The sequence below is a fragment of the Grampus griseus genome (assembly GCF_964374135.1).
Source record: "Grampus griseus genome assembly, chromosome: 5".
Lineage (NCBI taxonomy): Eukaryota > Metazoa > Chordata > Mammalia > Artiodactyla > Delphinidae > Grampus > Grampus griseus.
Window position 1 is genome coordinate 95956359 of NC_138998.1, and position 12114 is coordinate 95968472.

Genomic DNA, 12114 nt, shown 5'->3' on the forward strand with positions numbered 1-12114 from the left:
TACAGAGCTTTTCCCTGAGGAGCAAGAATTTGTGCCCTACATCAGTCATCCCAACACTTGGGACTTGCACTGGTGAGATGAGCCCCCAAAACATCTGGCTTTGAAAACCAACAGGGCTGACGTCCAGAAAAACCAAAGGGCTGTAAGGAATGGAGATTCCACTCTTAAAGGTCCTGCATGCAGACTCACCCACCTGGCAATCCAGCACAAAAGCCACAGTTTGAAAAGCGCCTAGACCATATGTGAATGTGATACATTTGTTAATTTTAAAGCATCTGCCAGCAAGGGAGAAATCTGTTAGGACTCTCTCCAGGAATGGAAGCACTGGCAGGTACCATTTTTGCTTTCTGCCCCATCTATTTTGTTAGCACCAGCACTAGCAGTCACCATTTTTGCAGTCGCTTTCTAACCTGCTAGCACCAGTGTTAGAAATTAAAGGAGAAATTTAAAAATACCTGGAGAGGGCTTCCCTGGTGGCGCAGTGGTTGGGAGTCCGCCTGCCGATGCAGGGGACATGGGTTCAAGCCCTGGTCCAGAAGGGTCTCACATGCCGCGGAGCGGCTGGGCCCGTGAGCCATGGCCGCTGAGCCTGCACGTCCGGAGCCTGTGCTCCGCAACGGGAGAGGCTGCAACAGTGAGAGGCCCGCGTAACGCAAAAATAAATAAATAAAAAATAAATAAATAAAAATACCTGGAGACAAGTGAAAATGGAAATACAACATACCAAAATCTATGCAATGCAACAAAAGCAGTTCTAAGATGGAAGTTTATAGCAATACAGGCCTACCTCAAGAAATAAGAAAAATCTCAAATAAACAACCTAAATTTTACACCTAAGGGAACTAAAGAAAGAAGAGTAAACAAAGCCCAAAGTTACTAAAAGGACGGAAATAATAAAGAACAGAGCAGAAATAAATGAAATAGAGACTAAAAGACAAACAGAAAAGATTGATGAAACAAGGAGATGGTTCTTTGAAAAGATAAACAAAATAGACAAAACTTTAGCTAGACTCACTAAGAGAAACAGAGAGAAGGCTCAAATAAATAAAATCAGAAATAAAAGAGGAGAAATTACAATTATACCAAAAGAGACTACTATGAACTATTATACACCAACAAATTGAATAACCTGGAAGTAATGGATAAATTCCTAGAAACATACAATCTTCTAAGACTGAATCATCAAGAAATAGAAAATCTGAATAGACTAATTACTAGTGAGGAGATTAAAACAGTAATCAAAAAACTCCCAACAAAGAAAAGTCCAGGACCAGATGGCTTCACTGGTAAAGTGTACCAAATATTCAAAAAAGATTTAATACCTATCCTTCTCAAACTCTTCCAAAAAACTGAAGAGGAGGGAATGCTCCCAAACTCACTTCACAAGGCCAACATTACCCTGATACCAAAATCACACAAAGACATCACACATAAAAAAGAAAATTACAGACCAATATCACTGATGAACATAGGTACAAAAATCTTCAACAAAATATTAGCAAACTGAACTCAAGAATACGTTAAAAGGATCATACACCCTGATCAAGTGGAATTTATTCCAGGGATGCAAGGATGGTTCAACAACCACAAATCAATCAATGTGATATGTCACATTAACAAAAAGAAGGATTAAAATCATATGATTATCTCAATAGATGCATAAAAAGCATCTGACAAAATTCAACATCATTTGTGATAAAAACTCTCAACAAGTGGATATAAAAAGAATGTACCTTAACATAATAAAGGCCATATATTACATGCTTACAGGTAACATCATACTCAGTGATGAAATCATGAAAGTTTTTTCCTTAAAATCAGGACCAAAACAATGATGTTCACTCTCACCACTTTTAGTCAAAATAATATTATAAGTCCTAGCCAGAGCATTTAGGCAAGAAAAAAAAAAGAGGCATCCAAATTGAAAAGGAAGAAGTAAAACTGTCACTATTTGCAGATGACATGATACTATGTATAGAAAACCCTAAAGACACCAACAAAAAACTGTTAGAACTAATAAATAAATTTAGTAAAGTTGCAGGGTACAAAATCAATATGCAAACATGTTGCACTTTTATACGCTAACAATGAACTATCAGAAAGAGAAAGAAAAAAAATCCCATTAACAATTGCATCGAAAAGAATAAAATATCTATGAACAAATTTAACCAAGGAGATGAAAGACCTATACACTGAAAACTGTAAGACACTGATGAAAGTAACTGAAGAAGACAAAAATAAATGGAAAGATATTCCATGCTTATGAATTGGAAGAATTAATACTGTTAAAATGTCCATATTACCCAAAACAATCTGCAGATTCAATGCAATCCCTACCAAATTCCAAAGGCATTTCTCACAGAAATAGAACAAACAATCCTAAAATTTGTATGGAATCACAAAAGATCCTGAATAGCCAAAGCACTCTTGAAAAAGAAGAACAAAGCTGAAAGCATCATACACTCTGATTTCAGACTATACTACAGAGCTGTAAAATCAAAACAGTATGATATTGGCATAAAAACAGACCCATAGATCAATGGCACAGAGTAAAGAGCCTAAAAATAACACACATATATGGTCCATTAATTTGTGATAAAGGAAGCAAGAACACAAAATGGGGAAAGGCTAGTCTCTTCAAAAATGGTGCTGGGAAAACTGGACATCCACACACAAAAGAATGAAACTGGACCACTATCTTACACCATACACAAAAATTAACTCAAAATGGATTAAAGTCTTGACTGTAAGATTAAAAATAAAATAAAATAGGAATAAAAATAAAAATCTGAGAAGAAAACATGGGTGGTAAGCTCCTTGACATCACTCTTGGTGAAATTTTGGGGATCTGACTCCAAAGGCAGTAGAAGCAAACCTAAACAAATAGGATTACACCAACTAGAAAGCTTCTGCACAGTGAAGGAAAACATCAACAAAATAAAAAGGAAACTTTCTGACGGGAGAAGATATTCCTAAATCATACCTGATAAAAGGTTAATATCCAAAATATATAAAGAACTCAGACAACCCAATAACCACCACAACAAAAAAAATCCAATTTAAAAATAGGCAAATAGCATCTTTGGGATCCTCTATGTATAGTATCATGTCAACTGAAAACAATGACAGCTTTACTTCTTCTTTTCCGATTTGCATTTCTTTTATTTCCTTTTCTTCTCTGATTGCTGTGGCTAAAACTTCCAAAACTATGTTGAATAAGAGTGGTGAGAGTGGGCAACCTTGTCTTGTTCCTGACCTTAGTGGAAATGCTTTCAGCTTTTCACCATTGAGGACAATGTTGGCTGTGGGTTTGTCATATATGGACTTTATTATGTTGAGGAAAGTTCCCTCTATGCCTACTTTCCACAGGGCTTTCCCAAAGATGCTACCAGAAAACTACTAGAGCTAATCAATGAATTTGGTAAAGTAGCAGGATACAAAATTAATGCACAGAAATCTCCGGCATTCCTATACACTAATGATGAAAAATCTGAAAGTGAAATCAAGAAAACACTCCCATTTACCATTGCAACGAAAAGAATAAAATATCTAGGAATAAACCTACCTAAGGAGACAAAAGACCTGTATGCAGAAAATTATAAGACACTGATGAAAGACATTAAAGATGATACAAATAGATGGAGAGATATACCATGTTCTTGGATTGAAAGAATCAACATTGTGAAATGACTCTACTACCCAAAGCAATCTACAGATTCAATGCAATCCTTATCAAACTACCACTGGCATCTTTCACAGAACCAGAACAAAAAAATTCACAATTTGTATGGAAACACAAAAGACCCCAAATAGCCAAAGCAATCTTGAGAACGACAAACGGAGCTGGAGGAATCAGGCTCCCTGACTTCATACTATACTACAAAGCTACAGTAATCAAGACAGTATGGGACTGGCACAAAAACAGAAAGATAGATCAATGGAACAGGATAGAAAGCCCAGAGATAAACCCACGCACATATGGTCACCTTATCTTTGATAAAGGAGGCAAGAATATACGGTGGAGAAAAGACAGCTTCTTCAATAAGTGATCCTGGGAAAAATGGACAGGTACATGTAGAAGTATGAGAGTAGAACACTCCCTAACACCATACACAAAAATAAGCTCAAAATGGATTAAAGATCTAAATATAAGGTCAGAAACTATCAAACTCTTAGAGGAAAACATAGGCAGGACACTCTATGACATAAATCACAGCAAGATCCTTTTTGACCCACCTCCTAGAGAAATGGAAATAAAAACAAAAATAAACAAATGGGACCTAATGAAACTTCAAAGCTTTTGCACAGCAAAGGAAACCATGAACAAGACGAAAATACAACCTCAGAATGGGAGAAAATATTTGCAAATGAAGCAACTGACAAAGGATTAATCTCCAAAATGTACAAGCAGCTCATGCAGCTCAATAACAAAAAAACAAACAACCCAATCCAAAAATGGGCAGAAGACCTAAATAGACATTTCTCCAAAGAAGATATACAGATTGCCAACAAACACGTGAAAGAATGCTCAACATCATTAATCATTAGAGAAATGCAAATAAAAACTACAATGAGATAGCATGTCACACCAGTCAGAATGGCCATCATCAAAAAATCTAGAAACAATAAATGCTGGAGAGGATGTGGAGAAAAGGGAACACTCTTGAACTGTTGGGGGGAATGTAAATTGATACAGCCACTATGGAGAACAGTATGAAGGTTCCTTAAAAAACTACAAATAGAACTACCATATGACCCAGAAATCCCACTACTGGGCATATACCCTGAGAAAACCATAATTCAAAAACAGTCATGTACCAAAATGTTCATTGCAGCTCTATTTACAATAGCCAGGACATGGAAGCAACCTAAATGTCCATCATCAGATGAATGGATAAAGAAGATGTGGCACATATATACAATGGAATATTACTCAGCCATAAAAAGAAATGAAATTGAGTTATTTGTAGTGAGGTGGATGGACCTAGAGGCTGTCATACAGAATGAAGTAAGTCAGAAAGAGAAAAACAAATACCGTATGCTAACACATATATATGGAATCTAAGGGGAAAAAAAAGGGTCATGAAGAACCTAGGGGTAAGATGGGAATAAAGACACAGACCTACTAGAGAATGGACTTGAGGATATGGGGAGGGGGAAGGGTAAGCTGTGACAAAGTGAGAGAGTGGCATGGACATATATACACTACCAAACGTAAAATAGATAGCTAGTGGGAAGCAGCTGCATGGCACAGGGAGATCAGCTCAGTGCTTTGTGACCACCTAGAGGGGTGGGATAGGGAGGGTGGGGGAGGGAGGGAGACGCAAGAGGGAAGAGATATAGGAACATATGTATATATATATAACTGATTCACTTTGTTATAAAGCAGACACTAACACACCACTGTAAAGTAATTATACTCCAATAAAGATGTTAAAAATAAATAAAACAAAATAAAAATAGGCAGAGAATTTGAATAGACATTTTTCCAAAGAAGACGTACAGATAACTAAAAGGCACATGAAACAATGTTCAATATCACTAATAATTAGGGAAGTTCAAACCAAAACACAAGTGAGATATCACCTCATACCTGCAGAATGGCTATTATCAAAAGGATAAGAAATAGCAAGTGTTGGCCAGGATATGAAGAAAAGAGAACCCTCATGCACTGTTGGTGGAAATGTAAATTGGTACAGCCACTGTGGAAAACAGCATGGAGCTTCCTCAAAAAATTAAAAATAGGGCATCCCTGGTGGCACAGTGGTTGAGAGTCTGCCTGCCGATGCAGGGGACACGGGTTTGTGCCCCAGTCCAGGAAGATCTCACATGCCGCGGAGCGGCTAGGCCCATGAGCCATGGCCACTGATCCTGCGCGTCCAGAGCCTGTGCTCTGCAACGGGAGAGGCCACAACAGTGAGAGGCCCACATACCGCAAAAAAAAAAAAAAAGAAAAAATTAAAAATAGAACTACCATATAAGCCAGCAATTCCACTTCTGGGTATTTATCTGAAGAAAATGAAAACACTAATTCAAAAAGATAAAGGCACCCCTAGGTTCACTGCAGCATATTTATAATAACCAGCATATGGAAACAATTTACGGGTCTATCAATGGTTGAATGGATAAAGGAAATGTTTTTATATATATGTTTATATATATATATATATAAAATATAAATATTTTATATTTATATGTACATAATGGAATACTACTCAGCCATAAAAAAGAATGAAATGGACATTGAGGGTATTACATTAAGTGAAATAAGGCAGATAGAGAAAGACAAATACCATATGATTTCACTTACCTGTGAGATCTAACAAACAAATGAACAAACAAAACAAAACACATAGATACAGGGAACAGATTGATGGTTGCCAGAATAGGGGGAGGTGGGCAAAAATGGGTGAAGGGGATCAAGAGGTACAAACCTCCAGTTATAAAATAAATAAGTCTTATAGTTTTCAGAGCACAGGTCTTTTGTCTCCTTAGGTGTGGTTATTCCTAGGTATTTTATTCTTTTTGATGTGATGGTAAATGGGGTTGTTTCTTGAATTTCTCTTTCTGATGTTTTGTTGTTAGTGTATAGAAATACAACAGATTTCTGTGTATTAATTTTGTAACCTGCAACTTTACCAAATTCGTTGATGAGCTCTAGTAGTTTTCTGGTAGCATCTTTAGGATTTTCTATGTATAATAACATGTCATCTGCAAACAGTGACAGTTTAACTTCTTTTCCCATTTGGATTCCTTTTATTTCTTTTTATTCTCTGATTGCTATAGCTAGGACTTCCAAAACTATGTTGAATAAAAGTGACAAGAGTGAACATCCTTGTCTTGTTCCTGATCTTAGAGGAAATGTTTTTAGCTTTTCACCATTGAGTATGATGTTAGCTGTAGGTTTGTCATATATGGCCTTTATTATGTTGAGGTATGTTCCCTCTATGCCCACTTTCTGGACAGTTTTTATCATAAATGGGTGTTGAATTTTGTCAAAAGCTGTTTCTGCAAATATTGAGATGATCATATTACCTCACACCAGTCAGAATGGCTATCATCAAAAAATCCACAAACAGTACATGCTGGAGAGTGTGTGGAGAGAAGGGAACCGTCCTATACTGTTGGTGGGAATGTAAACTGGTACAGCCACTATGGAGAACAGTATAGAGGTTCCTTAAAAAACTAAAAATAGAGCTACCATATGATTCTGCAATCCCACTCCTGGGCATACACCCAGAGAAAAACATGGTTTGAAAGAATACATGCACCCCAATGTTCATTGCAGCACTGTTTACAATAGCCAAGACATGGAAGCAACCTAAATGTCCATCGACAAAAGAATGGATAAAGAAGATGTGGCCATATATACAATGGAATATTACTCAGCCATTAAAAAGAATGAAATAATGCCATTTGCAGTAACATAGGTGGACTTATAGATTGTCATACTGAGTGAAGTAAGTCAGATAGAGAAAGAGAAATATCATATGACTGCTTCTCTGCAAAATCTAAAAAATGATACAAATGAACTTATATACAAATCAGAAGCAGACTCACAGACTTAGAGAATGAACTTATGGTTACCAGAGGGGAAGGGTAGGAGGGAGAGATATTTAGGGAGCTTGGGATTGACATGTACACACCACTATATTTAAAATGGATAACCAACAAGGACCTACTGTATAGCAGAGGGAACTCTGCTCAATATCCTGTAACAAACTAAATGCAAAAAGAATTTGAAAAAGAATAGACACATGTATATGTATAACTGAATCACTTTGTTGTACACCTGAAACTAATACAACATTGTTAATCAACTGTACTCCAATATAAAATTAAAAGTTTCTTTAAAAAATGAGAAAAATAAATAAAATTAAAAAGTCATGGGGATATTATATACAGCATGGTGACTATAATCAGTAATATTGTATTGCAGATTTGAAAGTTGCTAATAAAGTAAATCTTGAAAGTTCTCATCACAGAAAAAAATTTTTGTAACTTTGTATGGTAACAGATGGTATAACTAGACTTATTGTGGCGGTCATTTTGCAATGTATACAAAAGTTGAATCATTATGTTGTACACCTAAAACTAGTATAATGTTGTATGTCAATTGCACTTCAATTTAAAAAGAAATCTATCACAGGAAACTGAAAAAAAAAAAAACCAACAAACACAAGAAGAATCTTCCTTGAGCTCCTATTATGTTGTAGGCAGTTTAAATACATGATCTCATTTAGGTACTATTATTATCTCCATTTTGTAAATGACAAAACTGATATTTAATGTGGTTAAATAGTTTACCCAAAGTCATACAGCTGACAAGCAGCAGAGCTAGGAACATGGATTCTTAGCAATCTGTTATATCGCTCCTCACCCATCCTGAAACATTGTATCAAAGTCCTTGTAAAAACATGTACAGTTCAACTGAATCTTACTGTTAGAAATGTCAAAGTAACCAGATACTCAAATTTAATGGGAGACATACATGTTGGTCAAAAATGACACCAAGCTTGGGAAGTGCTATAACTGATGTAAACATGGGCAAATGGAGGGCTCACTGCAGGTGTGGGGAGGACCATTTGGATAAGAAAACAGCATATGCAAAGACATGGAGGCACAGAAGAGTGTGCTGAAGGGTAATGCATAGGTTAGGAGCACAGCAGAGACACTTTTTAGCTATTCCAACTTTAAACCAGCATTTATTCTTTTTTTTTTTTTTTTTAGTTTTCTCATTTGTTCTATTTTTTATTTTCTTTTTTTTAACATCTTTATTCGAGTATAATTGCTTTACAATGTTGTATTAGTTTCTGCTGTATAACAAAGTGAATCAGCTATACATATACAGATATCCCCATATCCCCTCCCTCTTGCATCTTCCTCCCACACTCCCTACCCCACCCCTCTAGATGGTCACAAAGCACTGAGCTGATCTCCCTGTGCTATGCAGCTGCTTCGCTCTAGCTATCTGCTTTACATTTGGTAGTGTGTATATGTCACTGTTACTCCCTCACTTTGCCCCAGCTTACCCTTCCCCCTCCCCATGTCCTCAAGTCCATTCTCTATGTCTGCGTCTTTATTCCTGTCCTGCCCCTAAAACCAGCATTTATTCTTTTTATTGGAAATGTTTGTGTTTGCAGATAATTTTCTGCTATATTACCCTGTTTTGTGGAATGCTAAGGAATGAAATACCTCTTTGAACTTAAAGTTTGGTAATATCAAGCCTTGATGATCATATACCAAAAAATAGAACTTCCATGAACAAGAATCACTAACTTACCAGGTGACAAAGGCGTAAATTGCTCCAATGATGATAATGGCTATTGCATAATGCCAACAAAAGCATATGGTGAGAAACATAACGTTGTCATGATCCACTGAATCCCATGCAGGACCTCCACTGGGGGGATAAAGGACAAACCCAATCTGTAATTTAAAACAAAGAACACACATTAAAAAATACCAGCCATATTCCCAAAGATGGTACATTTCAAAATGTTTCATTTCAAGATTAATGGTAACAGATAACTCCCATTACCTGAGATGCTACAGATAAGATATCTGCTGCCTGTTTTAGTAATATAGACAGTATCTACTCGATCATATTTTTGGAAAAAATGTTAAGGATATTTACAGATCAATTTTCAAAATATGAATAGGAATCATCTCTGGGGATTGGTGGACTTCCAGATGATGTGTTAGGTTTCTAAGCTGTGCAGTTTAACTCCGTTATTTCAAAATCAGAGTTTAAAAAAAAGGTTTTAAAATAAACCCCATGGGTAACATTATGTTCAATGATAAAGACTGAAAGCTTGTCTCCTAAGATCAGGAACAAGACAAGGGTGTCTTATTTTACAAATTCCATTCAACGTTGTACTAGAAATTCTAGCCAGAGCAATTAGCTAAGAAAAACAGACAAAGAGCATCCAGATTGCAAAGGAAGAAGTAAAACTATATTCACAAATGACATGATCTTATATATACAGAAAATTCTGAAGAATCTACAAAAAAACTATTAGAGCTAATAAATTAATTTAGCATACTTGCAGGATACAAAATCAACACATAAAACATGCAATGAACAATCAAAAAAATTAAGGTAGGAAAACAATTCCACTTACAATAGCATTGAAAAGAATGAAATACTTAGGAATAAATTTAATCAAGGAGGTTCAAGACTTGTACCTTGCAAACTACAAAACATTGTTGAAAGTGATCAAAGAAGATCTAAATAACTGGAAGTATATCTCATGTTCATGAACTGGAGCAGTTAATATTGTTAAGATGGCAATAAAAAAACAGAACATGAATTTGATCAAACCTCTAGATCTAACAAGATCGGGCATGTTGAAAAGTGTTAAATGTGATGGTTAATTTCACATGTCAACTTGACTGGGTCATATGACGTACAGATACTTGGTTAAACATGATTTTGGGCTGTGTTTGTGAGGGTATTTCCAGATGAGATTAGCACTTGAATCTGTAAAAATCTAAGTAAAGCAGATCCTCCTCCACAGTGCGTGTGGGCATCATACAATCCATTGAGGGCTGAAGAGAGCAAAAAGCAGAGGGAGGGAGAATTGGCTCTGCCTCACCACTGAGCTGGAACTTTGGTCTTCTCCTGCCTCAAACTAGAACTTGTACCCTCAGCTCTCCGCTTTCAAGACTGGACCTACAGCACCAGCTTTCCTGGGTCTGTAGAATGCAGGTGGCAGATCATGGGACTTCTCAGCCTCCACAATTATGGGAACCAATTCCTCAAAAAAAATCTCTCTCTCTCTTTCCTCTCTCTATAGATATAGATATATTACAGATATAGATACAATTATATATTATATATAAAATATATATAGTATATATTTGGTTCTGTTTCTCTGGAGAACCCTGACCAATACACTGGATGATAAATTGATAAATATCACTACTTTTGTATATATTTAAGATTTACCATAATAAAAGTTTTTAAAAATTCCTTTTTCATAGGCACATTAAAAAAAAAAGAGAGAGAGAGAGATGGCAATAACACCCAAAGCAATCTACAGATTCAGTATGATCCCTATCAAAATCCCAGTAGTCTTTTTTGCAGAAATAGAAAGCTGATACTAAAATTTATATGGAATTACAAGGGACCCAGAATAGTCCAAACAACCTTGAAAAAGAAAAGCAAAGTTGTAAGACTTACACTTACTGATTTCAAAACTTACTACAAAAACTACAGCAATCAAAACATTGTGGTACTAACATAATGGTAGACATACAGATCAATTAAATAGAATTGAGAGTCCAGAAATAAGCCCATACACCTGTAGTAAATTGGTTTTTGAAAAGAGTGCCAAGGCCATTCAATGGGGAAACAAAAGTCTCTTCAACAAATGGTACTGGGGAAACTGGATATACACATGCAAAAAAAAAAAAAAAAGAATTTGGACTCCTACATTACACCACATTCAAAAATTAATGCAAAATGGATCAAAAACCTAAACATGAGAACTAAAATCCTAACTCTTAGAAGAAAACTAAGGAAAAACCTTCATGACCTGGGATTTAGTGCTGATTTTGTATACATGACACCAAAAACACATCAAAATTAAAAGCTTTGGTGGGGCTTCCCTGGTGGCACAGTGGTTAAGAATCCGCCTGCCAATGCAGGGGACACGGGTTCGAGCCCTGGTCCAGTAAGATCGCACATGCCACGAAGGAACTAAGCCCGTGTGCCATAACTACTGAGCCTGCGCTGTAGAGCCTGCATGCGACAACTACTGAGCCCGTATGGCATAACTACTGAAGCCCCTGTGCCTAGAGCCCGTGCTCCACAACAAGAGAAGCCACCGCAATGAGAAGTCCACACACCACAACGAAGAGTAGCCCCTGCTCACCGCAACTACAGAAAGCCCGTGCGCAGCAACGAAGACCTGACACAGCCAAAAATAAAGAAAGAAAGAAAAACAAAGCTCAGAGGTTTCCGGGAAGATGGCGGAAGAGTAAGGCGTGGAGATCACCTTTCTCCCCACAGATACTCCAGAAATACATCTACACGTGGAACAACTCCTACAGAACACCCACTGAACGCTGGCAGAAGACCTCAGACCTCCCAAAAGACAAGAAATCCCC

The 12114-nt window shown here is 36.7% G+C and overlaps 1 protein-coding gene across 1 annotated transcript in view; it reads right to left on the reverse strand.

Annotated features, from left to right (window-relative positions):
- The window catches only part of TMEM45A (transmembrane protein 45A), a 101523-nt gene that overhangs the window by 4805 nt on the left and 84604 nt on the right, over positions 1-12114 (reverse strand). The window contains exon 5 of the mRNA XM_082655430.1: positions 9284-9429. Within this exon, the coding sequence (XP_082511556.1) occupies positions 9284-9429 (146 nt within the window). The remainder of the gene's footprint in view (positions 1-9283; positions 9430-12114) is intronic.